This window comes from Phasianus colchicus, chromosome 26, assembly GCF_987193195.1.
Source record: "Phasianus colchicus chromosome 26, bPhaCol1.hap1.1, whole genome shotgun sequence".
Taxonomy (NCBI): Eukaryota; Metazoa; Chordata; class Aves; order Galliformes; family Phasianidae; genus Phasianus; species Phasianus colchicus.
Window position 1 is genome coordinate 6140010 of NC_143461.1, and position 27952 is coordinate 6167961.

Here is a 27952-nt window from a genome sequence, read left to right on the forward strand (position 1 = left end):
ACGGCCCCCACTCCCGGAAGAGGAATAGAGTCCCGGAAATGCTGCCTGCTGGCACGGTGCCCACCTACTTACTTCCGGCTTCCCTAGCTGTGTTTATTGTTGTAGTTCTAGCGCACCTGGTTCCGCCTGTCCTGCCCAATCAGGGCGGCGAGGCGGATGAGAGGCAGGCCAGAGACCCAATAACATCGCGCGAAGTACAAGGAGCCTGCCTAAGCCGGTCCGCCATGTTAGGGCTGTCGCAACTGCTGAGGAGGGGGTTCTAGTACTGAGCTGGTGGTTACTACGACGTGGGCTACTGCCAAAGCCGTGGTGGGCGGTGAGTGGCGGGCCCTGGCTGTCTGTCCTCCCCCGAAATCTGGGCCGGTGGGTGACTGGGGGCTGCCTGGTAGGGTTGCCTGACAGGGCTTCCCTTGCCTCCCGAGGACAACAGCATGGAGCCGCAAGTGAACCTTCGCGTCAACTACCGCGGGGAAACCCAGAGCTTCCTGGTGTCAGACACAGCGCACACGACGTGGGCCGACGTGGAGGCCATGGTGAGCACTGCGCCACTTCTCTCTTAGCTTCTGGCACTTGCTCATCTTATGGGGCATTAAAATTGGTCTTTTTTTCAATCTACTGTGACTTCTGTTTTTTGGTTTGTTTGAGCGTTGACAGTGACTTTTACTCTTTGTTTTCTAGTTAAAATAACATGGGAGAACTTGTTCTAGATAGAATTTCATACGGGTTGAGTTTTTGTGTGCGTGTGTGTGTTGTTCTAATCCACAGTTGTGGATATGTGGAAATAACGATATCGAGTAGTAAAGCACATATAGCGATATGCGTTTTTCTACTATCCTGCTGTAAAGTGCACTTTGTCTTGCTTATCAACCATTCTTTTGTTCATTTAGGTAGGTAAGGTTCAGTAATACTCATCTGTTGCTTATAGGGTGTCTTCCTGATTTTGTTCTTCTCTGGGTTATCTAGTTGCTAATATGCCTTATGCTGAAGCCTTTGCTTAAATGTTTATTTTTGGTTCTAGTTACTGCAGACTCTTCTATTGGATGAATTTTAATTAGTACAATAAAGATTCTGTTTGTAATGATGTAGTGGCAGTATTATTACTTATATTTATTCTGCCACAATTCTTTTGTTTTTCTTTTTTGTTTGCTTTTAGTTTATTCTCCAAGTTGCATCTTACCAGTGTTTTATTTTCTTTCTTTAATTCTTTTTTAGCTAATGCAATATATGCAGTGGGATACTTTTGCATGAGGGACTTTCTCAAATTCAAAACTTAAGCTGTATGATGCTTTCCTGGTTTATTTCAGCCTTCAAGAAGAAGTGTTAGTTCAGTCTTAAAGTAGTTGTTGATGGGTAGACTGTGTAGGAATGCTCCAGTGGGTTTGTGTTCTACTTGGAACAAAGCTGGAAGCAGATTGCTTTTAATCCTCGGTGCTCAAAGAATGAGTGTGCTTAGTTGAGGCATGAGCCTCTATTGCATTAGGGTTACTTCTCTAACCAAGGGTGGTTCTCCACTTTGCAGTGTTTTGTGGTAGTACTAGCTAAACTGATTACTGTGTTTTTACTGTATTATTAAATACATATAGTGTTTAAAAAGAACAGGCAGCTTTATGGCTATAGCTTGAAGTTTTGGGGAAATAACTTGTGGCATAGAGATATATTTAAATCAGCATTTTCTTCACAGAGAGTTTGTTCTTTCACTGCACTCCCAAAATTAGTTTGGGCTGTATCACTGAAAGGACATGCTAGTCACATACAGATTCTGCAGTAGCTCTTGTGAGGCTGTCTTGTGATCTGTCTGCTGTCTTCCAAGATGGCTAGAGGTCTTCTGTTAGAACCAGGCTGGCAGAATATGTCTCAAGTAGAGCAGTCTTGGAGGAAAAGTGCAGTTTGTGTGAAAAAAATACATGTAAGCCTCTAAGTCTTATTCAACGTAACAATTGCTTTTGCTTACAGTTCATTTAATATTGTGGATTCTGCCCTGTTAATACGATATAGTAGCTGTTCGGATTTGTTGTTCTTACTTGGAAATGCATAATTGGTTTATATGTTCAGGTGTACAGTGAATCTGCCAGGGAGTAGTAGAATTTAATATTTTGCTCATCTGAGTTTGCATTTATTCTATTTTCTCAAAACTCAGATAGGTCTGTTGGGGGAAAGAAAGGCTGCTTGCCAATACCAGGTGTTTAATGCACAAGCTAGTGTTCAAAGATTGTTGGCTTTAGCCTCTGTAAATTGCAGTGTTTTCCATGACTGAGTTCATTAACCCTGAGCAAGTCCCCTTATAGTGAAGAGGCTATTCTGTGATCTTGATTTGCTGGGTAAATGTTAACTAGATAAGTTGGAACACTAAGTAATTGATTTTCTGCTTTTCTTTATGGCAAGTTGGTAAAAGGTGGGGTGCAGGGAGAAGTACTTCAACTCCAGAAAAACAGACGTTGTAGAACTGTTTATTTGAGTTGAGAAACTGAGAGGGGAGGGTGAAAAGATAAAGCCTTTTTTTCCTGTTAATAACCGTGATTAATGAAATCTGCTGGAGGCCCGTCTCATTGTGTTTGTTTTTGTTTTTCTCCTTCTGCTTACAGGTTAAAGTTTCATTTGACCTGGATGACATTCAGATAAAATACATTGATGAGGATAACGATGAGGTATAATACTGCCCCCCCCTTTCCCCCCCCCCCCCCCACCTCTGAAATACAACTGCTGTGAACCTTTCTGCCTCTTGTAGTCAGTCCTTCTGGAGCATATGTTTTGCAGGTCAGAGGTGGTGAGCTTTGTCCCTTTGAGGAAAAAAAAAAAGAAGCCCTTAGTCTCTTGGTTTCACTCTTAATGTAGCATTCCTACTTTCAAACAGAACCTATTGCTTCTGTTTTTCACACCAGTATAACTCAACAGAAACAGGTAGTAGTTCTTTGTGCTCTGAGGAATGGGTAGTTCTGTTGAGGAATTTTTAGTTTTTTTTTAGTTTTTTTTTTTATCGGAGTAAGGTAATTGTAACTGCTTGTGCCTGAAGCCAGGATAAAGCTGTGTCTCTTTTAAATCTACGTTCATTCTTCTGAGATCCCCAGGTATTAGCATATGCTTACTTCAGTGATCTGGTGTACTTAAATCCCCTGCTTATTTAATGCGAATGCTATAATCTGCAAGCAGATTACTGACTCAGAAGGCAAATAAGTTACTTCCAGTTGTCCTTGTTGAGTAACTTCCTGCTTGGCATAACTTTGACCTCATTCTTTCTGCTTATCTAGAGATTTAGATTGGAATGTAGCTGTCAAACAGAACACAATTGCTGAGCACTCTGAGCTCCACAGATTGATTTGCCACTCGGCTAAATTGCAGAGATGAGGACTAAACAAAATAAAATAATCCTAATAGGAAATGTCAGGATGCTTCCAGAAACAGTTCAGGGAAAGATTCTGTCCTTATTTTCCAGCCTTTATCTCTCTCCTTGTCCACATATATGTATACTTGTTTAATGTGTGTATCTGTTCAAGATCTCTTTCACATGCTAATAGAGTAAATATTGATCAGAATTATGTAACGCTGTAGTGATTAAATGACTCCTTGTATGAGTAACTTCTTTGTGCAAATTTTCATTTTAAAAACTGAGCGCGTATAATAGATTGTGTTGCTTTGTTTGTGATCAAGAACACTTTAAGTGCTGCGTGCTTGGCATTAACAGAAACTGGGTCCAACCTCTGTTTACTTGTATAGCAAGCGTTGTGATATCAGCACTGGTGTCTGCTGAATGAGACCGTGCTTATTCTGGATATCAGCAGAGCCAGGGGCCTTGCTAATGATGCAGACCTAATAAAGAACGTGATCCAAAACACTTCAGCATTGGTTAATCATTAAACATTGCAGAAATAACAAAAATCTGAAGGAGTGATAGGTACTTGGGAAACTGAATAAAAGTGTATTTAGTTTGAAAGCATGTTAATTTCTAAAACTACAAAAATAATTAACAGGCTGTTACTCATTATTATTTCTCTTTGCAGGTGTCTGTAAATAGCAAAGGTAAGCTGCTACTTTATTGAACTAAAGTCAGGCTTATTAATAGACTTCAGCTGTTACCTTAGGGAGAAACAGCTAAGAAACCTTGCTTGTTGGAATTTATATATGGCGGGACATCAAATTCTTCTCAGTGGAAGAAAATTTATGATATGTTGTAACTGTTTTTGTTTTTTTTTTTTTAAATGACAAATGAGTGAGTTAATCAAATGTTAAGTCTCAAGTTTGTAGGCTACATGCCTTTCCTTGGGGCCACGTGTACAACAACCTCTTTAGTAGCGTTGCTTTAAAATAATTTATGGAAGGTATGGAAGGCAATCCTAGATGTAAGGGTTCTTAAATACTGTATGCTAAACTTGCATGTATTTGATGTAGGAAGCATTCACATGTTTCTCTTTTCTCTTCAGAGGAGTATGAAGAAGCTCTTAAGGTAATTGATCTCTGAATTTTTCAGTATATTCAGCTTTCTCTAATGAGCATTGTTGTAGCTGAAGAAAATAGTGTTATCTAGCCTGTGGAGATGAGAATAGCTCAGTTTTCTTGCTTTGGATGATAGCTTGAATATTTTGTTATATTTTAGTTCAGCCAGGCCAATTTTGATTTGGTATTAATTAGCTGAATATGTAGTTGTGATTCAGTGCTCTTAGCACACGGTGAACAATTATTGGTGTTATTAAACATGCAGTAATGCCATGTTTGGAGGTACTGGGCTCTTATGAGATCCATTTAAAAATCTTGCCATGCATTCTCCAATGTTATACTCTCTGGCAATAAAACTTCCTTTCATGTTAAGAGCTTAGTTACTTCATCTACAGTTGCTTTTTTTTCTTTCCTAGACTGAATAAGGATTGCATTCCTTTGAATTGCACAGTACTAGTGCTTTCAGAACTTCTGGCTTGAATTTCTAATCTGAAAATAATGCATGAAAACTTATTTCATGTTCCTCATGAGATTTTTCTGTTTTTTACAGCTTTATTGTAGATTTTAGAACTCCTGTGGAATATCTGCCTAATAAACTTCTTGTTTGTAGTGATCTTTCTAATAAGCATATTGGTTACAAAGCAGAATGTAAAAAGCTGGATGTGTCACTCAGTTTTTCATGTTTTTTGTTCCCTTCCTGCCTCTCCCCCCCACTCCCTACCACCTGCCTCTCTGGTGCAGTATAATGCTGTATTTTCACAGGATTTTGTATGTTGGTTTTAAGTGGAGTAAATCTAGTATATCGTGTAGTGTTTATTTAGATTGCAGTTAAACAAGGAAATCAACTTCAGATGAATGTGTATAAAGAAAGCTCTCCTCTGAAAGAAACGTCATCTTGTTCTTGGCAACTGCATGAAAAAACAGTCACAGAGAAGTTGGCGATTCTTAAAGATGAGCTGACAGCTCAGGTAGGATGCAGAACTGGATTATATTCTCATTAAAACAAAGAATTGGTATGTTATTCATTTCATAGCCTGATTACCATTTTTACTCATACTTTAAAAAACTCTGGACTCAAAAGTTGGTCTTTGTAGGTACCTGAATATGGCCATTGAAGGTCACAACATTGTTTGAATGTCTATAAGAGGATGTTTTGATGCTATACTTCAAACTACAGATTCATTCTTTTTGACCATTCTGAATACTTTAATAAATAAAATAGACTCCTGAAGTCCTGATTTGCATTCTAACAACTTTTGGCTGACTTGATTGCTTTGGCTTCAATGTTTAGTTGCATGTGAATGCAAATAAGGCAGGAATGTTTCAGGAAAACTTCTGTGGCTTCCTTGTCTGACTTTCCTGCTTGTTTTCTAAAGAACTTGAAATTCTTATTGTAAAAGATACCTGAGGAGACAGCTATTTAAAAGTGGTTGCTATATTGAAAATGTGGTTTGGTTGCTTGGTTTGTTTTGCAGTTTCACATACTTGATGTGTTTTGACTTTTTTCCTCTTCACCAGCAGAAGATAAATCACAGTAGAACAGGAAGAACAAATGAAAGTCCTCCAGAATGGTTTACTAGCTACTTGGAAACAGTATGTGTATTTTCTTTTGTGCAATCCTTTAAGAGTATTAAAACTTGGGAGGTTTTGGGTGGAATTGATATGTGCGGATGCCTGAGTCTGTATATCTGATGTATATCTGATTTGTTCTCAGTACTTGTGACCTGAATCTTAAATGGTATTTAGACATCTAATCATTCCGCTATTGCGACAACAAATTGAGATTCATTGTCTAACAGTGACTGTCTAGATTGGTTTTTACAGTGTTGGTGTTACTCTTAAAAAAAACAAAAACTTTGCTTGCCACTTTTGTCAAAACTGGATTGTTTGGTTTATGCATTTGGTTGGTTTGAGTGTAGTTGTAAGTAGCATTATTATTGACAGAGGCTGGAATAATTGATTAGACATTGGTCCCTTCAGTGTTTTGGACCTTCTGTTCTAGAATCCTTGTTGCACTCCAGATAGTAATAGGGATTTTGAGGTAGAGCATGAAACATGGCGTTGCTGTTGGAGAGCCTTATTTGACCAGTTTCAGAGGGGTAATAATTTCCAGAGACCTGAAGCATGACTTTTGATGGCCTTGCTTTTCTTGATAGCTCAGTTTAAGAAAATGAGTTCAAGAGTCCAATGAGTATAACCTATGGATTAATGAGCATGTTAAATTGTTTGAGGCGGATAATAACATAACTGAGAAGCATCTAGCTGGGGGTGGTAAGAATTAATCAGCCAGTGTCTTTGTGAATGAAGATATGGTGGTGCAGCGTTATCTTTAAACTTTTTCAATTTTCCCTTCTTTTGCAACTACTTTGTACAAACTTGGAATACAAGATCTTGGAATACTAAGGGACTGTATTTAGAAAGCTTCTGGTGGATAAAATTGGGACTTAAAGATGAACAGAGACTCCAGGACAGTGCATTGGGAGTTAATTGCCTTAGATTTGTTTCCTTCACTTGGTGTAAAGCTATGGAATAACTTTACAATTTGTAATATAATTTTGAATTTGTTGCTGCTTTTTTTCATTTATCTTGTAAAACTAGCATCGTGAAGTTGCATCTTAGTGATTTTTTTTTTTCCTTTTCAGTTCAGGGAACAAGTGGTGAAGGAAACTGTTGAGAAACTAGAGCAGAAGCTATATGAGAAGCTTATTCAGCACAATCAGTCTTCAGAATTCTCCGAGAGCTGTATTACAACAGCACCTCCTAGTTCAGAGACCCAAACAAAGAACGGTAGTCAACCTGACTGGCTAATCTCCTGCTGCAACTGCCAGGCTCGAATTGTTGGAGTTCGCTACCAGTGCAGGTAGAACATGATGAGCATTGATTGTATAGGAAACTTAACAGGTTAAGCATATGAATGAGAGTTTGAGAAGCCATCTTCCATATTTCTAGTCTGATAGATGGTATAGGCTTCAGAACCTCTAGTATGCATCTCATAAAGAGTTTATGTTCTCTGCTGTTGCAAACAGTCCTTATCTGCATAAAACCAAGATTAATAATGTTTTGCAAAAACATTTCTTAAAAGAATATAAGAGAATTTTCAGACTCCTGTTGTTCTCAAGAACTTCAAAACTTCTTCTAACATACAGTGTGCAGTAGTTAAGCTAACAAAACACTTTCCTTTATAAGTTAACAAAAGCTCGAGTACTATACCTACCTACCAGTCTGTCAGAACTAAAAGGAGGATTTTTTTATGGTCAGCGAGTTTAAAGGATGTAATGCTTTTATTTTTCTTTCTTTTAATTTTACTTTAAATGAACTTCCTGTCATTAGTTTGTTAATAATATGTTTTGATCCACTTAAGTGAGGTATAGAGTGTGAGGTTTTTATTTAAATGAGGCAGTTGCTGTAAAGGCAAGTATTTCAGGATTTGACAGTAGCAGTGAATAGAATGTCAGTAGGGGTTTTCTTTGGGGTATTTACTTTTCTTTGTATTTCTCTAGGCTGAGGTGACTCTTGTTTTTAACCAGGACTGTTCCTGTAAGAGCAATCCCCTTTACATTCTGAAAACTTAAACTGACTTTTTCTTCATATCTCCTTGTTTAAGTGTAATACTGTTTCTGGTGTTGGATTTCATTGTAACATTTTATTCTGTAGAATAACAGTTGTCAGTAACTTATGCTAAACAAAGTGTTAAGTTTTTCCTTGTGTATTGGAGAAGGAAGTTAGAAATGCTTTGCTAAGAAGAGATATTTGATCTAGATGTTTCAGATACTGATGTATGCGGGGACGAATGAATTTCTTTCACTCAGCTACTGCTTACAGTGATAGTTTGATACTGAGTTTTCATTATTGTTTTTTTTTTAATAAATGGAAGGATTCATTGTTATTCTTTCCTAGTATTAATTCTTTGTCTACCTCCTGGTAACCTTCTACCTTTTCTACTTTGCAGTCTCTGTCCAGCCTATAATATTTGTGAACAGTGTGAAGCAGGAATGTATGCACATGATCCTAATCATATATTGTTAAAGCTACGAAGACCTACGCTATGTATTGCTGAAAACTATGATGTTGCACAGTTTTCTCCTTGCCAGCCCACTACTTTGGAGCAAGTTAGGTAAATGATGGCACCTATTAGTACCTGATAAGATTGTCCTGGCAGTAAAGTAGAAAAACCTGTCTTGCAGTTGGTGTTCTGCTTTTATGAATTCAGATTTATTCAAAACAGGAGATGGTACTCTGCAGTGCAGGTATTTAAAAATAGCTCTATACTTACAAAATGACTATAGTCAAGAATTTTACAGAGCTTTTAATAGTAAAATAGGAAAGGCAATAGGTGGGTAGTAGACTTTGAGTGCTTGCTTGTTCTTTGAACATGTTCTGATCTGTCTTCCCTTTGACCTATTTGACCTATTCTAAATACCTTTGTCAGCAGCTATGAAGTTGTTCTTTGAGAATCATCTGCTATCCTGTCTAGAAACAGGAGGTATTACCTGAAGTGTTCTGAGACTTTATTGACTAAAGCTAAATTTTAATCAATTTAGTATGCTTAACGAAGTGACTCTCTCTCTGCAGGCTCCAGAAGCAGATAGACAAAAGATTTTTGAAGGCAGAAAAGCAGAGGTTACGAGCAGAGAAGAAACAGCGAAAGGCAGAGGTTCGAGAGCTCAAAAAGCAGCTGAAATTGCACAGGAAAATTCATCTGTGGAACTCTGTCCCTGTATTGGAAACTAGTGGCTCACCAACTCTGAAGTCAGAAAATCTCCAACACAGTACCATACCGTAAGGGTTGTTATTAGCTCATGAATTCTTAGTTGCGCTGTCTGGCTGTCTATGATGACACCAAGTTAAAGTAATGAGGAAGGCTGTGAAGTCGGTCACTCATTCAGAGTATCATTTGTGATTGAATCCTGTGAAAATTTTGTCTAAATAGAATTTGCAAGGTGGAGTGTTCCTTCTGAAGAAAGTAGAAGGAAAAAAAACAAAACCAACTGATGATTATATAGGTAGATGAGGGAAGGAGAATGCCTAGGATTGCATGTGTGTACATGCAATATAAATTAACATTGCTACTAGCTTTTTTGAAATTCCATGTTTTCCAATTTTAATTGTCTCCTTATTGCTAAGTATATTCTGTGTAAGTGTGTTCAGTGCTTTTTTCCTTTTTTTCTTCTGAATAAATTTAGGATGAGGCATGTTAGACAACAGACTTTCAGACAAGGCAGACTGCTTTGCATTTTTGAGTTCCTTTAGGTTTTATGAATGCACTGGGCATTTAAGGGTTGGTTAATAACTTCTGTTTGTGAGGAGCTTAAAATAGTTACGGCATCCTCCTGACTGAACAGAAATATTAAAGGAAACTGAGTGCTGCTAATTGGAATCTTTTGAAGTTGATATTGATGGTGAACTGCTTCACCAATCCTCTGTCAGTGCACTAAACTATCAATAGAGCTTTTGATTTTATTTATTTATTTTCCTTTCAGGCAAATCTATGGGACTTAATGAAAAAACAATATTGTTTGTAAGGCCAAATAAGAAGATACCACTGAACTATAAGTCACTGATTCGGAATCAGAAGGATAATGACTTTCTTCTGTAACAGTGTAGTAGCATTGCCCAAAGTGTTTTAAAACTAAATTAAAAATCAACTGAAGAGTGGTGAACCTTTCTTTTAAATCTTGGTGTTGTAATCATAATAGAGATTCTTCCAAATGAGCAGAGCTTATTGTTGTGTTTCCTTTTTAGTTAAACAAAACAAACTGCTGTGTGGTGTTTAGGCTTGAGATTAAAACTGTACTAAAACGTTACAGTTTGGAAACATGTCTAGAGACAGGAAAAAGCCATAACATGTTATGTTTTAGCCATAACAGCTGAGTAACTTCCTCAGTTTTGGTGTTTTGGTTTATTTTTCTTCACCCTCCTAGGAGTCTGAGTCAACGCTTCCAAGCAGTTGTCCCAACACTGAGTGCAGTTTTTGTGGATGAGAATTTGCCAGATGGGACTCGCTTGCAGCCAGGAACAAAGTTCATCAAGCACTGGCGGATGAAAAATACTGGCAATGTGGAATGGAGCTCAGACACAAAGGTATCTTTCCTTTGTGAACTCTTACATACTAAAATACTTGTAGTAAAATAAAGTTTATATGTATTAGGAATCTAAATTCTCTCTTGGAACCTGTTTATGATTTATTTTGACTGATTAAAGAACTGGAAAGTGTAAAGCAGTAAGCTTCCTTAAAACTGGAGAGCATAGAAGGAAAGCAAATGTCAATGAAAATGTCTTCTGTTGTTATTCTAATGTAGTAGTGCAATCTGGTTACAGCAAGTATGTTGCACTTCTTCTCATTTCTGGAATGTTTTCTGCTGTGAGTGTTTAACTGAATTCCTGTTTAAAGATGGGTATCTTCTTACTTTGTGGCAAGAAATGCATAGAGACTAATGCGAATCTTTACTAGCAGCTGTTCTTTGTCTAGCATTTGTATAAAGCCTTTTAGCAGAGAAGTTCAAAATGTTTCTTCCTCGCTACTTGTAAAGAGAAACTTGTAAAGTTTTTTGCCTTTTTCTATTTCAGCTGAAACTTATGTGGGGAAATCTCACCTTGGCATCTTCTGAGAAAAAGGATGTGTTGGTACCATCCATACCAATGGGACAAGTAGGAACTGTTTCAGTTGAGTTTGTGGCTCCAAACATAGAAGGAACTTACACCTCTCACTGGAGGCTGTCGCACAGAGGGGAACAGTTTGGGCCTAGAATCTGGTGCAGTATTGTTGTGGATCCCTCCCCAGCTACTGACTCTTTAGGAAGCAGTTGGAAGGATTTTGATAAAGATAATATTTCCAACAAACAGGCAAGTAACTCATCCAGTTTTGGGGCACTAGTGAATTGTCCAGTAGTTTAAAGAATATGCATTGTTCTCTGCAGTGGTGCTGCATTCGTAACTATGCTGATCTCTGGGGGATTCTTCTAGTAGTTTGCTTCTGATTTTTTTTTTTTTCAAGTTGTTAGTAGAGAAGAAAAACAACTTATTTTGCATTTTAAGTTCTGAAATAGTAATTCTTTTTTGACAGACATGCAGTAAGTTACTAATCTGTTTCAGCTATTTGTCTTTTTTTAATAAAATGAGACAGATTTTCTTCGTGTTAAGTCTTGTCCTTTTGGCTTTAAAATGAGCGGAGTTTAATATTTTCAAATTGCTTGTAACTTAAATAATGTTTTATGGCTTAATGTTTTATGGCTTAGATTTGCTACCTAAGGTATTTCTGAGACGTTTTTTGTCTCTTGCAGGATGCTTACTTGAAGACAGAAAGAAATGCTCACGTTACGGGTGAAATTGTGGAACAGGCTGAGATATCCCTGCCAACTTGTCCTTTGAAGATGAAAAATCTAGCCAGTGAGAGAGAATTCTACATCCCATCTGTTGATCTTCTCACTGCACAGGTAAAGTGCTTTAAAAAAAATAATAAAGATGAAATGAACAGTGTTGTGTTTGATATCTATGTACATAGACATCCATAAGAATAAGTAGCTTAAAAGCTTTAGAATAACCACTGTGTTTTCAGGAAGAGTATACTGCATTTTATATAGTAGAACTATTTCTCTGAATTATTACAGGGGGTTGTCACTGCAATTAATGTATGTGCTAAGATTTTCCTTGAAGAATTGTAGTGTAGGGTCTTCCCTCAGTACAACATCTGAACGTTTCTTGAACGCCTCCCTGGGCAGCTCATTCCAGTGCCTGATTACTCTCTTTGAGAAGTATATCCTAATGTCCAACCTGAATCTCCCATGGCGCAACTTGAGGCTGTTTTTTCTAAGTCCTATTGCTAGTTACATAGGAGAAGAGGCCAACTCCTGTCTCACCACAGCCACCCTTCAGGTAGTTGTAGAAAGTGATAAGGTCACCCCTGAACTTCATCTTCTCTGGATTTAAACAATCATGAATTCCAGGGATCTGATGCTGGGAAGTACCACGTTCGTTGCTTGTTGATGAAAACTGTGGGATTTCTTTCTCTAGGATTTGCTGTCCTTTGAGCTATTGGACATCAATATTGTACAGGAATTAGAGCGAGTGCCGCACAATACTCCTGTTGGTAAGGATATTCTGGTGAACTGTTGCTATAATTCTAAGTTACTGTTTACTCAATAAAAACTTGTCTGGGCAAAAGTTTTTGTTCTTTGGGCTAAAGTGTCTTCCCAGCTACTGTGTTGGTTGTGTGTTTTTTTTTCTTTGTGCATCACTAGAGGAGATTTAGTTGTCACTTTCAGTCTTTTTTTCAATTTCACATCCCCAAGACCATAAGACTCTAGGTGTTCTAGAAGGTTGCCGTTTGCATTCATCAACAAGTACCAGTGATTGCAAAGTTAATTGTCTATTTTGCCAGAGCATCTTGTAAGATAACTCTGCTGTCTTGGAAGAATATTTTTTTAAGAAAAGTTCTTAAAAAGTTACTTCCTGGGGGAAAGTTCCTATTTCTTTAATGATGGTCATTTTCATAATCTTTGTTTTACAGACATGACTCCATGCATGTCCCCTTTGCCACATGATAGCCTCTTGCTAGAGAAACCTGGCTTAGGTCAAATAGAGGAGGAAAATGAGGGGAGTGGATTTAAACCAGTGTCTGGTAAGCAGTAATGATGGGGAGCTTGAGAATGGGGAGGGAGGAGGATATTGTCAAATCTGATAACTGGACAGAAGCTGTGTTATATTTATCTATATAATTGGAACTCCTGTTTTTTTTTTGCCTTTCTGTGAAAAAACAGGTTGTTTTGTTTAGAATTGGTGAGATAACTAAGAATTTGCTTTTTAAGGACTAGATTGGATCCTCACATTCAATTTCAACTTGAAATGAATTCCAAAATCTTCAACTTCTGAGGAATAATCAGTACATAGAATCAGTATTGTTAGCCTTGGCTAGGTTAAAAAAATGGTTTTATGCTTGTGTTTTCTTGTGGTGATGTTAAAGTAATCTGTTGTGTTTCCCTTTCAAAGAAATTATTTAAGTCTGCTTTTCTACAGGTACTTGTGTGGTGAAAATGAAAACTGAACATCCACTGAACCAAGAAGAAGGGGAAGAAGATATGAGTGGGACTCAGTTTGTCTGCGAAACTGTAATTCGCTCTTTGACTCTGGATGCTGCACCTGACCATAAGCCCCCACAAAAAAAGAAATCCCTGAAGAGTGAGTACTGTATTTGTTACTTTCCTTGTAGATATTGACTAAAATTGACTTGTACTGCAGCTAATGATCAATTTTCAAATTGTTTTTACTGATTGTTGTATTAGATTCTTTGCAAACATTCCAAGACGCTTTCAGTTGTAATGTGATAAATGAAGAAACTTCTAGGATAAAAACTCAGTCTGTTTCTAAACGAGAATCAAAGATCCATCAGTCAGAGGCAATGACAGAAAATGTCAGTGGTAAGTAAAATAAGTCTGATTTAAGGTGAAGTTATAATAGGGTCTGCAGGAAAAAAATCAGTTACAAAAAGGTCTCTGGTGTTCTAGGACTCTGGTTCTCTTGATGTAGCAAGAATCAGTGTTGCATCAGAAAATTGGTGTCAGTACTTCGAAAGAACAGCTATTTTGAGAGCTTTGCTTTAATTAAAGGAAGAAAAATAAAAAGTGAAATTGAGATAATGATTCCAGTCAATGTTCTGTTCATTACTCCAGTTCATTCAGATAAGTGCTCACAGATTATGCTTGGCTGGCACTTCTGTAGTTTGTGTGTGTAGTTTGAAGCCTGTGCTTACATTGGATACATATAATTTAGGAACTGAAAACTTCTGTTCTCAGTGTAGCTGTTACTTCTGTTATATTCCACCTAAATCTAATATAAGATCGATACCTACCTCCTTCTGTCATGAAATAATATTAATAAAAAAGCTCTTATATAGTTAACATTGGTAGCACATGCTTAAAGTTATTTCTGAATAATTGCCCTTTATGTCTGGAACAGTACTGCCTGTGGTCTTATCCAGGCAAAATAGACAACTTTTAATACTCTTTTTTTTCTTTTTTTCTTAGACGAGCTTCTACTCTCTGATGAGAGAACAGACTGCATTAGTGTCAGATTTGACGAAGATGAAGGTGATGATAAAGATGATGTTCGAAGTCAAGGCTCGTCCTCTTCAGAGGATTATATCATTATTCTCCCTGAGTGCTTTGATACCAGCCGTCCTTTAGGGGAGTCCATGTATAGTTCAGCTCTTTCTCAGCCTAGCCTGGAAAAGACAGGAGAATCTGAAACAGGAGCAGGGAATTCAGAAGGAGAAAGGCACCCACAGATGCACAGCATTGGTAACATTTTGACAACTTCACAAACGCTGGCTGTAGTTCCATTGGCCTCGGAAGTTGTGGACACCTTACCCCAGACAGAGAGGTATGCTTCTAGGGCAAGAACAAAGAGTTGCTGCAGGCTTTACAGGATGTTGCAATCAAGTTCAGTGTCCAAGAAATTGTTGCGAAAAAAAATAATTTTGCTTGTGCTTGTGTGTGTCCTATATCCTGTAGCTTTTTTTATAAAGCTGTTTGTACTTAGCTAATCAGTGAGTAGAGAAGGAAATAAGGGAGTACGTGAAGATTTCTTTTGCCTGTTTACCTAGACCTACCTATATGTGGGCACGTTGAATGAAAGGGAAAAAGTAATTGTTTTGCTTTATGTTTTCAGAAATCTTGCATCTCTTCAGAATCATATCTTCCAAGAGCCAAACATACCAACTTCGAAGAATGTCTCTTCCGCTCCTTATAATCAAATAAGAGAAGGTATTGACTGTACTTACTGAAGGATGCATGCATAGTTGCATCCTATTCTTTACACCTACAGTTGAATTTTGTGTCTTTTATTATCGAGGAGAACATAAACTTACCCAAGTAATAACGATCTGTTTCTTTTGGGGTGTTTAAAATTTTATCATACAGAAGACTTGAATAAATAAATAATTAACTTTGTGAATCAGGAGAGAATAGTGCTTATTGATAAGAAATGGTAGAAGAGCACTCAGAAATGCCTGTATACATGTAGAAGTTTATCTTGCTTTGGAATTAGTATGCTAAAGCCATCGTTGCGGTTATTTGGAGCTCAGACAGCAGTTCATATTGTGGTGAAGCAGATACCCACTCGCTTATCAGCCGAAAATGAGTCCTAGAATTCTTTTGAATATATTAACTGCAGTGAGAATTTTGCATGCCTAGCTTGCATCTGGGTCACCAAGTTTGAAAGTTTTAATTTAGACTGAATATCACTTGATGTTTATGTGCATGTTGAATCTCTTCAGTTTCTAGTTAACTGTATGTGTTCATATGATATTTTTTTTCTTCTTCCAGAACCTAGTGGTGAAGACAGGCATGAACCAGGATCTTCTGTATTTCTAACTAGTATCCGGAAAGACTCAGAATACCCAAGGTAATGAAGCAGAAACTTCACAAATTCTGTTTGTTCTCTGGCCTTTCTTTGAAGATTGAGTGACTAAGAATCAGTGGAAACCAGACAGAAGTTACTCTGGTCTGGATGGATATGCTTCAACTTCTATGTACGTAGACTATTTAATCCTCTCATACTTTCATTTTATGTACAGTAAGCTAATGTAGTTAGCATTAAAAAAGTAAGTACAAATTAGCAGAAGGAATGGAAAGCTTGATTCCTGAGCAGCAATGATTCTTTTGGATAATGGGTTATTCTATCCAACAAGAATTAAGTCTCAATTGAGCCATAAGTGGGGAAAGATTTACCTTTTAGGTGAAAGAAATACAGCTTTTGCTGACTCGAATGTAATACCTAACCTTTGTACAGGCACCCACAAGGAGGCAGTATTGCAGGAGATCTAGTTAAAGGAGCTTTGTCAGTTGCTGCCTCTGCCTACAAAGCATTATTTGCTGGACCACCCGTTACAGAACAGGTAAATGTCTTTTTCCCATGTTCTGTATGAGTTTTACAGAATTCCAACATTAAAATTATTAAGGTACCAACACCTACAAAACATACGTTCTCTGTACTGATGTTTCACAACACGTTGCTGCAAGAGTAAAATGTTACGCTTGGTAACATCCCTTGGAAGCGTGGCAGTCCCACAGATGATAGAGAAGTCCATGCTGTGGAGATAGAAGCATGTTTCTTTGAGCATAATGCAAGAGCAGTAATTCAAATTTACAAGTGACCAATGAAAGTAGATGCACATTGCTTCCTTGTGGATAAAGGGCCTCAGTGTCATCACTGCATTCCAGTATAATGCAGGACTACTGCTCAAGATGGCAAAAATAAGATAAACAATCTTCTCTCTCTTGTTTTGTTTCTATTAGCCTGCAGCTATGGAAGAGCACACTGCTGCTCTTCTATCCAGTCTGTGTGAGATGGGATTCTGTGACAGGCAGTTAAACCTGCAACTGCTGAAGAAGCACAACAATAATATGGTTCAGGTGGTAACTGAATTGCTTCAAATCAGTAACGGTGACTGGTATAGCAATAGATGCTGAACCTTCTTGGTGGAGGGATGAATTGCCTTAGTTGAGCAAATTCTCACTAAACACTACAACATTAGCAGGCTGACCTTCAACTACTTTTGGAGATATAGATAAAACTTTGACTTCTCTTTTGAGCTTTTGACTTTTTCCTCTCATGGAAATGTCAAACAGTGCTTGTCACAACATTTTACAAATTGGAGACCAGAATTTCAACTTTACTTTTGCTGAAATCAGATGTATTGAAGTTGGTAACTTCATACAGAATCCTTTTTACCTGGAAATGTTATAGAATGACTTCAGCCTGTGCACTTCCCCCTTTGCTGTATGTAAAATACTGTTAGGCAGCTGGGAGCTCTTGTTTTGTTGACTTCTAACACATTGCTTCCTGTTACAAAGTTTAAACTGCTTCTGTAAGATGTGGTCTTGTCTAATTTACAAGAGATACCTGCTACTTGGAAGCTGTTTCTTCTGATATGATATAGTTATCAATTTTTGTCCAGTTCATGATAGCAGTGTAACAGATTTAAACCTTAAGAATCGTTCTTGGGAATGTGGGGGAGAGGGTGAAGGAGGAAATGTTGCTCATATGTTAACATTAGTCTTGAACCATCAAATGACTTCTTCTGAAAGGCCTGAAGTTAATTTGAATGGATGTATACCGGGAAAATCACTGTTTCTTGTAGCAGAATAAAGTGTAAGAGTTAATTTACCAGCAGCTATTAATTGTAACCATTTGTTGTAATTATAACAGTAAACTTATATCTAACAAAAAATATAGCCTACATAAAATATTTTGTTAAAAATTGAGTTCTACAATAGGAAGAACCTTTCTAAGAACCTTTGAGAAAGTTCTTTGGGGGGGGAAAAAAAAAGTGTAAAAACCCAACCCCTGTGTTTTTTCTGTATTGTCCAGACATCTTAATACTACATAAAGAGTTAAAGTGCATAAAAAGCCAAACTTGAACTGGAGTTTGAATTCTTTTAGCATTTGGGAAACAAACACCCCGACCCCCACCACCTGAGGTAGGGGTTGTGCAACCTACTTTAATTTGAAACATGTAGTAACTTAAGCAATGTTAAATATGTAGTCTCTGGCAATGGTTCTAGCTGCTTTTGTGTTTCTGTACACATCTATAGAATTTGCCTTCTCTCACAATTTTTCTTTACATACACGTACTTATTTCAAAGTTTAAGAATTCCCTCCCAAACATCCTGAGAGGTGATTTGATTCTGAAGAATCGCAAGAAACCAGTTTACATACGCTGCTGTGCAGTGGTGTATCTATAGATAATTGCTCTGAAAGTGACAGCAATGTTGACTACATTCTTTCTTTTGAGTAAGCTTTCTTAGTTGCTGCAGTAGGAGACCAGTGATCCTGAAATATAAATACTACTGCTGCTTCAAAAAAAGGTGTTTTTATTTTGACGCAACATAGCTGAAGCAGCTATCAGTATTCTGACTGATCGGATGATCAGTATTAGTTTTTTAAAGACCTAATACTCTCCATGATAAGATACCATTAAAATAAGTGAAGAAAAATATGTATCATACTGTTTCTGTTTTAAACCTATTTTTATAGATTGTGGAAGGTAAACTCTTAAATGCTTATTTTGGAATACAGTAGGACTATTTTGCAGTGTATTCCATCTGTCTGAACCCCAGTACAGCTGTCTACTGTGGACCAGATAAAGACTTTTCTGTAAATTGAAATTATGGTGTTTTTCTTTCCCCACTGTAACTCACACATACTGATTTGAATATCCTTTGGCTTATGCTTGTTTATGATGAGGAGGAGAGGACATGGGTAAATGTAGTAGCTGATGAAGTTATTAAACTTAATCAGGTTGTCTGCTTTGATGTGTAATGCCCAGCAGCACACTTGCTCTTTCTGTGTATACCCTCATACTTAAGATTTTAATGTGTTCTGTAAATTAACAAAACACTAAAATGTTTGAGGAAAAGCACTTCGTTGCAGATTGAATTGTGAAGTGTGAAATACTGTTTTCTTTAGGTTACCTTTTACTAGAGGTTAGATAGCGTATGCTCGGGCTTAAGATGTATTTCTGTTGGCTTTGTATATTTTGTTAATGGATGCATGGTATAATTTATAATATATTCTATAGTACAAATATGATCTGTACCTTGTTTAGGATAAGCTCTTTAAATTCAATTGTGATGTAGGGGAGAGGAGGGTAGAAGACCATGTTTTCCTCTGACCTTACAATAAATCTCTTTATCTGGCTGGCTCTCATTGGCCTCTTTACAGGCAGCTGCTCTTGCTGGAGTGCTCAGCTGTGGCTGTTCCCCTCTGCCCTGGCAGCTCACTGCCCTACTACAGCATTAGGACCCTGGAGAGGTGGGTGCCCCGCTTTTAAGGAGGAACACATGCCTGCCCTGTGGCATTGCTGCTGCCTGTGGTGGGTGATGGGTAAGCAGGGGGAGCTGAGGGGTTGGGCTGGAGTGACTCAGGCAGTGCCAACTGTGGGGATGCTGTGTCCTGTTGGAGCTGCTGGGGCAGTACTGGACTGGGCCTAGAGAAGCCTGCTTTCAACAGGGGCTGGGCGTAGCCTGGCCACTGCAGAAGTTCATTGTGCCCCTGTACTGTTTTGAGGTCATGAGGTCTCAGAGCTTGCATTGTTAATTGCTTTCTGTTTCCTTGGTAGAGCTGAGGCCTTGAGCAGGAGGTGGGAAGGAGCTAGTAAACATTAACTTTTTAAGTGTGAGATGCTGCCGCTTCACTACCTGTGGCTTGTAAGAGACTGCAGTTGTGGTGACTATGCTACAGTAGTAATGGGACCCTTGCTGTGTTAAGAATGCCTGAGTGATCTGGGCTTCTCTGTCTTTGCCTTCTACATTGCATGCTGCAAGAGGGTGGGGAATACTAAGTTAACTGCATCAGACTGTCTTGGCTCAGACTGTTTTGCACACTCACAAGCTCTAGGAGTACTCTAATGTACCTTAGAATAGAGGACAGGCCTTTGGAGGCCTCTAGGACACTAGGAGGAGTATAAAGCACTTTAGCAGATGCAGCTGAGCTCTGGGAGTTCTGTATTTTATCTTAAACTACACTGTGGTTCCTGTGAGTCTTCAGTGTTGCTCTGGGAAGATATCTGTGAGCACTGGGCAGTCCTTGAGTTACAACAGAGCACACTGAGAAGAATCTAGGGCATTTGAGAGCACCCTGAGGAGCTGTGGAGGTACTGTAGGGTGCAGGGGTGTCCTTGACCCTGTCACAGTCCCACTGAGAAACATTAAGAGCAAACTGAGGAGCTCTTCAGTGCTCTCAGAGGCTGCACTTGTCCTGTAGGGGTTCAAAGGTGCTATGCTCTTTAGCTAGGTGTTCCCCACCACCTACTGGGACGTAAGTTAGATTCTAGCATGCTGGGGGCACACATGCATGAGCACAATGCATGCATAGCTTTGCAAGGTGACAAGTCCGCAGCTAGGCCTGCACTTGTGCAACACCTGCTTAGCTCTCTGTGTACACACCTGCAGACACATGCCAGGACACCCTTGCATGCATGCCTGCAGCTCTGCTTACCTCTCCTGGTGACAGCAAGGAAGGGCCTGGGGGTAAGCAGTTGCAGCTCTGTCTCTTCCACCACCTGTGCTAGGGCTTCCCTATCTCTGTGTGCTTAGCCATAATGACACAAAATTACTTTTTTTTCTCTAATTTCTCTTTAATAATAAAATTACAGCAAAGTACCACAAAGGAACAATCTGGGGCAAGGGGCACAGGGACCTCAATGTGTCCCTGCAGGCTTGGGCAGGGGGACAAAGAGGACAGGGAGGAAGCAATACAGAGCCACCAGGCTAAGCCTGCCCATCTAGTCACATGTGTGCATCTGGGACTCCCTGTCCCCTAAGTTCACCCCAGGGCAGCTCCCCTGTGGAGATCATGAATTACAGAGTTAATTGCGGGCCACTTGCAGGGTAGGAATCATCTGGGTGTTACCAGGATATAGACACTCCATCCTAGGGGAGGCTCCTGTATGGAGAAACTGAGGCAAGGGCAAGGACCACATGGTGTCATGGTCTCCTGGGATAAAGTGAGTGCAGCTTTTGGCAGTGAGTTAGCTGTGTCAGCATGGGGCAGGGGGGCTGTCCCATCTCCTCTCCCTACCCCCCCCAAAGAAATCAAGGTAGGTGGGAGGGAGAGAGGAGCTGTACCCTACAGTGGTGGTGCTGAGCAGGGTGTGCTCAGCACAGTGGGCCCAAAGACAGGAGTAGAGGGGCACACGCACGCTAATAGACCCAGGTGACAGGCACCCACTGGGGCTCGGCGCGCAGGTGCTCCATGGCCTCACGCAGCTGCCCAAAGGTGTGCTCCAGGTTGTCATTGGTCAGACTCAGGTCGAAGTAATGGCTGTAGCCATGCTGTATGCGACTGCTCTCCTCTACTGTCCGCCGGGCATCAGCCTCCTGCCCACACCAGTGCTGCCTCAGTTTCCTCACTGCTTCCACCTCCCCACTCCCACTGCACTGCATCCCTTGTCCCAAGCACCCACCGAGAGCTGCTTGATAGCCACGCCACTCTCCAGTGCTGCACGGTTCATGGCCCGCAGGGTTTCAGCGCTGGGGGCTTCAATGAACACCACATAGGGCACAAATTCTGCTGTCCTGAGCACCTTCACTGCCTGGAGGGGGATAGGGTGGGGCTGAACCCTGCAGACCTCCCCTTAGTCCTCCTCGTTCAGGCGCTGCCTACCTGTGGGTTGACGTCCAGGATGCACATCTTGCCAGCGTTCACCACAGCACGAATGGAGTCAATCTTGGTGCCATAGAGGTTGCCCTCATACTCGCCGTGCTCCAGATAGTGACCTGCCTTGATGTCTGCCTCCATCTCACCCCGTGATACGAAGTGGTACCCATGCCCATCTTTCTCGCTGTCCTTGGGCTTCCGTGACGTGTCTGCCCGCAATGTTACCCTGAGCACCCAATGCCAGCCCACCCTGGGGGGTCCCATTCAGTACATGGTGATGGTAATGGGGCTGTGACACAACTGCATGAGGCTGGGTAGTAGTGCAACTCATGGGGGACAGTGCTGCTTTTAGGAGATAGAGATGTACATGGGGAGGCAGCGATGCTTTTATGGGCTGGTGATGTTCAAAGAGAACAGTGATTATACCTGAAGGTGACCATGCTCATGGGGGAAAGCAATGTTTAGGAGACAATAATGCCTTTAGGGAGGTGGCAGTGTTTTAGGGGACCATAGTAGTCATTGGAGGAAGGTGACGCTTGGGGACACTCACAGGGGATGGTGGTGCCGTAGCGTGCTTGGTCGGACATGATGAGCTTGTTCTTGAGGCTGCGTCGCCCCACGCCCTGGGCACCGATAAGCACTAGGGTTTTCCTTCGGAAAGGTGGCATGCGGGCCACCTCCTCATAGATCAGCAGCTCATGGCGGTCAAACTCTGTGCAAGGGACAGACACTCACTGTGTGTCATGGGGATCCCAGGGTACCACCACAAGCACAGTCTAGGGACTGTTCCTTAGGGATGCTTACCAGCATTCTTTGTGGTCAGGTACATCATCCTCTTCTTCCTTTTCCCACTGAGGCTGCTGCACAGGGCCCCTGCTGAGGGCATGAGGTTGGCTATGCCAAGGCTAGGGACAGCACCAGGGCACGAGAACATTGCTATAGGAGCTGGGGACCCGCAGTGGGGCAGGAAGTTTCATACCAGATGTGGGGGCCACCTCCAAGTCTCGCTTCACGAAGGCTTTTCGCTTCTCCTCCAGCAGCTGGCTGGGGATAAGCCCCGCACTGCCTCCCTCTACATGGCATGCCTGAGGGGGACAGTGTGGTGCGTGGGGATCACACGTCCCTAGAAACCCTCCCCATACTGCACTCTTGAGGGGAGCACAGTATGGCACACTGAGGTATTCCTCCCAGCCTCAAGACCCTCCTCTCCCCCCCCCCCCTCCCAAAAAGCAGCAGCAACAACAACACACCCTCAGCAGCCCCTAGGCTGCTGGGAAACACTGGACTGGGGGACAGAGGACAACAATGCCCAACTCTTACCTGCCACCAGTTGGGATCATCCTGGTTGACGATCTGCAGAAGGTCTCCAGCAGCAAAGCGTAGCCCAGCCTCCTTACAGGGAATGAGGCTGTCGGAAGCTGGGTCATAGTCGAAGTGGCACTTCACAAAGATCTGGGGACAATGGGAGATGCACATGGGTGTCATGCTCCTGGCTTCCTGCAGCACTGTGCCTCAGTTTTCCTAGCGCTATGCACATTCACACATGCACACGTACACGCATCCTCCCTGCCACTTGGTGCAGGCAGGCGTGCAGGGCAGCCATGCACACACAGGCAGCGCCCAGGGCAGCACCCAGACACCACAGCAGTCCTAGGGCAGTGCCTGCACACAGCCCTGCACCTACACACAGCCCTGCACCCAGGCACAGTGCAGCCGCAGTGGCACACATTTGTGCATGCGTATGCAACAGCAGTGTCCAGTCCCTGGCTAGGCAGGAAGTGTGTGCATACATGCAGCAGCAGGATGCTTGGGGACACACAGTGCCAGGCGGTGCAGTGCCAAAGGACCTGCTGACAGTGCTTCTTTGTTCCTCTCTGGGTGACAGCACACAGCTGATGTGGTACAGAGTAGGGGACACAACAGTCAAGTCCTGCTGTGGGGAGGGGAATGGAGTCAGATGAGCGACACTGCAGCCACTATGGGTAGGAGTGGGGTGCCGTTGTGGGTGCCCAGGGTGCAGGACACAAAGAGGCAGTGGGACTCCAAACTGTGGGACACTCCCAGCTGGCTTGCAGGGGACATGAAGCTCAGGGAGCTGGAGACATAGGGGACAAAAACGGGTAGATGGGACACAGGGGAACAGGTGATGCTCAGGTATAGGGCATGAGCACAGAGAAAATGGAAGCATGGGGACAGCACAGGGGAGGGAACAATGTTGGCATAGGGCAGTGGGACTCATGGACATGGACGCTCATGAGCCGTAGGCTAGGAAACTGGTGCAAGTACAACATGCAGGGTGTGGGTGCAGGATGTAAATGTGAGTACCTGCCGGGGCGGGTGTGGCTCCTGGTAGCTGGGCAGGATCTTGAGGATGACACTACCACTGGCATGGCGCAGGCTGTCCTGCAGCACCCGTGGGTCGCTGCCCACCTCCTGCCCATTCACCTCCCGGATGACATCCCCTACGTGCAGCAGGCCCTGCTGGGCCACCATGCCCCCATGCAGGATGCGGGCAATCACCAGCTCCCCCCGCTCCACCCGGAACGTCACTCCCTGGGTGGAACAGTCCCACATCAGCTGACAGCATTCACCTCGTGTCACTGCCCCAGCACCGGTGATTTCCCCGGTATCCTGCAATGTTCCCAGTACCATGCAATGTCTTCAGAACCATCCAAGGTTTCCATGCAATGCTCTCAGTAATGTCCTGACATCCCGCAGTGTCCCCAGCACCCAGCAATTTCCCCAGTACCCTGCAGTGTCATCAGCACTGTGCAATGTCCCCAGTATCCGGCAATTCCTCAAGCAATGCCGTCGACACCCACTAACACCCCCCTGCAACTTTAATTGCCCCCAGCACTCAGTGAAGTCCCCAGCATCATGCAATTTCCCCAACACCCTGCAATTCTCCAAAATTATGCAATGTCCCCAGCACTGTGTAATGCCCTTGCAATACTTCCAGCACCCAGCAATGCACCTTGCACCTTACATTGCCCCCAGCATTGTCCTGATCCAGCTTACCAGGTTCTCCCCAGCCGTCTTGCGAATGCCCACCATACGCACAGCATCGGGGGGCACAGGCTGGTTGCTGAAGGTTGGATCCAGGACAGGGCTGGGCGGGGGTGTCTCATAGCTCTTGGAGGCCACTGAGTCATGGGTCTCCAGCAGGGACTGCAAGGTGCACAACTGTCACAGGTTGTGCACACACATCTTGCACATGTACAGGGTTTGCACATGCACCTTGTACATGCACAGGGCTTGCATGCCTCCTGCCACACCTGGAAGTGGGGCTCACGCAGGATGCGGGCCAGCTCGGCTGCTGCACTGTCCTGCTGCACCAGGTGCCCAATGTCATGCAGGATCTCCTGCACCAGCTCCACGTTGTTATCCCGCACTGCTTCCAGTTTTGTCTCCTCCAGTCGCTCATGGGCCTGGGGTGGGGGCAAAGGATCCTGCTGCCACTGGTGCCCACGTTTGTATCCACATGGTGCACACACACACATGCATGTACACTGTACACATACACTTACACCCACATGCACCCTCTGCACGGGCACAGAACCCTGCATTCACATGTGTAAATTCACCTGTTTGGATGCACATCTGTACCCAGCCTTGCATGCACACTACCACACCAACCTGTGCATGCATGTGCCAGTGCACACATGCATTTACAAATACAAACACATTGTGCTGAACATGCAGGACACGTGTCAATCACATGCACCTGATAAGCACAGCCAGCAAGTGGCACACATGTGAATACCCCACCTTGTACACCACCTCTCCCCACTCATACCCAGCCCCCTCTTGCTGCTCCCCAACCCCACATACAGCTGCAGCACAGGACCCTCATACACAGCTGTGTACACGCACTGAACGCACATTTATTTCCATGCACACACACAGACACACATGCGAGCATACACACACCTCCCTATGTGTACACATATATGCATGCACACAACCATGCACCCATACAAGTGCATTCTCACACATGCATGCATGCAGATGTGCATACCTTCTCATCACACAGATGCAAGTATTTGTGCATACATATGCAAGCAGACACAAATGTGCATATTCATCTGTGCAACACGCACACACACACTTGTGCCCATTCACACTCACCCATCCACACACCTCCATTCTCCCACATCCCCTTCTTTCCCCATGCTTCAATGTGACGGGTGGGACATAGTGCTACCAGTGCCTTGCATCACTGTACCTTTGCCAAGGACCTTACTATTGGGCTCTCCATGATGCCGCGGAGGAAGATGAGGTCAAGGTCAGCAGCACCAGGGGCGCTGGGGAGGCCCAGGAGGTTGTCGAGGACTTGCTGCATGGCTGGGGACATGGGGATGTGGGAACACAGGGATACAGGGACTCAGGAACAGTCAGGGAGGGGGACAGGGACAGATTTAGGGTCTCCATATCCCCCTCACCTCACCCCAGGGTACTTGATGGTGGTGTGATGGGATGCCCTGCTCCAGTGGGGGCTAGTGGCTCTATGCCATGTTCCCCCTCCCACCCATGCCTCAGTGTCCCCCTGCAATGAGCACAGCCCTCCTTGCAAAGGGCTGCCTCCCCAAGTTCCCACCTATTGTTGCAGGAGGCTGAACTGTCCCTCCAGCCCCCGCAGTGGGAGCAACAAGGAGAACCTACCTCCAAAAGACACCAAAAAACATCACTCTGGGGGGTATTGTTACATAGGTAAAGGAGGGAACTCCTCAAAACCCCCTGGAGGGGTATTCCCCACACTCTGTTCATGCAGCAGCAGGCAGATCTGCAGTGCAACTGGCAGGATGCAGTAAAGCCTGGAGGGGGGGAGGTTTGCAACACAACCAGGCAGTGCAATGCAAACAAGAGATTGTAGTGTAGATGGGCAGGGGGGGGGGGCGGGTTGGGGGGGGTTGATTGAGGATGGAGAATGACGACACAGCACTGCAAATGAGGAGGTTGCAATGCAAACACGGGAATGTAATACATCTGAGGAGTGCAATTTAACTAGGTGATGTGATGCAATCAGCGAGGGGACTGCAATGCAAACAAGGGCTTGCGATTCAGCAGGGAGCGCTTGCAATGGAAGGAGAGGCTGCATGCAATGGCGGGCGAGGCTTGAAATGCAGATGAAAAAGGGGGGAAGAGAGGAGGCGTTGCTCCCAAACATCCTTCACTCCACACCTAGGGAGGATCACAGCATGACCCAGGAGATCACCCTTCCCTCTCCCCGCTCCACCCCCCCGACCCCTGCCCCCAGCTTACCCCTAGTGCATCCCACAGCCACCAGCCCCCGCACAGCATCACATTCTGATCCGCCCTCCGCGCCCGGGGATCCGACCTACCTTGGGGACCCAGCGGGGCGCCGAGGGCAGACGGCGAAGCCCCAGGTCTGAGGCCGCTGTTCATGGCTACAGGCAGCAGAGCCCGGCCTCCTGCCCGCCTCCTGCCCAGATCCGGGTACCGCGGCCCCCGCCTGTGCCTGCTGCACCCCGAGCCTTGGCCGCAGCACACGGGTGTGCAGCAGGACCATGCACATGCAAAGGGAGCACGGGCGTGCAAAAGTTGCATGGATGTACAAAAGGCACATGCATCCTCTGCTATGTGCTCGCTGACTCAATGTGGCATGTGCAAAGCCCACATACGCGTGCAGAGTGCATGCTTGCATACAAGTGTTCCTGTACACAGCATACACATTAACGGAGATGTGTGTATTCTCATACACCTGTGTGATTGTCTCTGTACAAGTATACTCATGTTGCTGCGCACACCTGCCTCTGCATGCTTACACATGCACATCTGTGTGCAACCATGTGAGCATCAGTGTACAAGCACAAGCCTGTGTGTACTCATATATTTGTGCACAATGTGAACGGCTGCGTGCACTCAAAAGCACACCTAATATGCCCCTAATATGCACATACGTGTGCACAGTTCTGGTCAGCCACAAGCCCGCACACCTTAGCACGTTCACACACGTGTGCGTACCCATGCCCCCACCAGTGCATGCTCACATGGATGTAAACTCATGTGCACATGCTGACACATGCCTCCCTTTGTACCCTCACATTTGTGTGCACACACACCATGCATGTTCACATGCAGATCCGCATGTTCATACCCTGTGCATGCCTTCCCTGTTTGCACACGCCCGTACACACTCACACTCTCCCCCCATGTGCTCACCCGTAGGAGCCCCCCCGCACGCTGCCACGCACCTTCCCGGGGGTTCAGGTGGGGGAGGACGGCGCGTGTCCCCTTTAAGGGGGCAGGTGACGTTGCCATGGCAGCCGGGAGGACGGGCCGCGAGCTCCTTACTGGTGAAGGGGGCACGGATTTAAAGGGGCCGCACAGCGCCCAACTTCCCCCTCTC

At 43.2% G+C, this 27952-nt stretch overlaps 2 protein-coding genes across 16 annotated transcripts; one reads left to right on the forward strand and one right to left on the reverse strand.

The window, feature by feature from the left end:
• The first annotated feature begins 60 nt into the window (after positions 1–60).
• Positions 61–19361, forward strand: NBR1 (NBR1 autophagy cargo receptor). Of its 8 annotated transcripts, none has more exons than XM_031600543.2 (22): positions 61–316; positions 423–533; positions 2583–2645; positions 3996–4014; positions 4416–4438; positions 5250–5396; positions 5947–6021; positions 7071–7288; positions 8378–8542; positions 9001–9207; positions 10350–10509; positions 10996–11271; positions 11709–11861; positions 12439–12514; positions 12935–13045; positions 13441–13602; positions 13707–13841; positions 14448–14802; positions 15091–15185; positions 15747–15825; positions 16213–16318; positions 16719–19112. In XM_031600543.2, the coding sequence occupies exons 2-22, from the start codon at positions 432–434 to the stop codon at positions 16890–16892; spliced, it is 2901 nt and encodes a 966-aa protein (XP_031456403.2). In that variant the 5' UTR covers positions 61–316; positions 423–431; the 3' UTR covers positions 16893–19112. The 8 variants fall into 8 exon arrangements, with proteins under 8 accessions (XP_031456403.2, XP_031456405.2, XP_031456401.2 ...); XM_031600541.2 differs by having other exon boundaries at positions 62–316; positions 390–533; XM_031600540.2 differs by having other exon boundaries at positions 62–316; positions 431–533.
• Positions 19362–19671: 310 nt separating this feature from the next.
• Positions 19672–27874, reverse strand: MPP2 (MAGUK p55 scaffold protein 2). 8 transcript variants are annotated; one of them, XM_090125165.1, is made up of 12 exons: positions 27766–27874; positions 25808–25926; positions 24858–25010; positions 24601–24750; positions 23908–24135; positions 22903–23034; positions 22562–22667; positions 22387–22458; positions 22133–22294; positions 21589–21791; positions 21389–21517; positions 19672–21302 (listed from the first exon to the last, which is right to left on the reverse strand). In XM_090125165.1, exons 2-12 carry the CDS (start codon positions 25922–25924, stop codon positions 21126–21128), a joined length of 1629 nt encoding a protein of 542 aa, XP_089981291.1. In that variant the 5' UTR covers positions 25925–25926; positions 27766–27874; the 3' UTR covers positions 19672–21125. The 8 variants fall into 8 exon arrangements, with proteins under 8 accessions (XP_089981291.1, XP_089981285.1, XP_089981287.1 ...); XM_090125159.1 differs by having other exon boundaries at positions 22387–22455; positions 25808–25965; positions 26925–27874; XM_090125161.1 differs by having other exon boundaries at positions 22387–22455; positions 26925–27873.
• Positions 27875–27952: the final 78 nt, after the last annotated feature.

Bases quoted from the DNA above. Each gene is read 5' to 3' on its own strand.
- NBR1 (XM_031600543.2), top strand. From the start codon at position 432: ATGGAGCCGCAAGTGAACCTTCGCGTCAACTACCGCGGGGAAACCCAG. The intron at 5,397-5,946 runs GTAGGATGCAGA...CCTCTTCACCAG, and splicing joins AAGATGAGCTGACAGCTCAG to CAGAAGATAAATCACAGTAG. The intron at 16,319-16,718 runs GTAAATGTCTTT...TGTTTCTATTAG, and splicing joins GACCACCCGTTACAGAACAG to CCTGCAGCTATGGAAGAGCA.
- MPP2 (XM_090125158.1), bottom strand. From the start codon at position 27,150: ATGCAACTTTTGCACGCCCGTGCTCCCTTTGCATGTGCATGGTCCTGC. The intron at 25,966-26,924 runs GTAGGTCGGATC...ACTGTTCCTGAG, and splicing joins CGCCCCGCTGGGTCCCCAAG to TCCCTGTATCCCTGTGTTCC. The intron at 24,136-24,600 runs GTAAGCTGGATC...TGTTCCACCCAG, and splicing joins AGACGGCTGGGGAGAACCTG to GGAGTGACGTTCCGGGTGGA.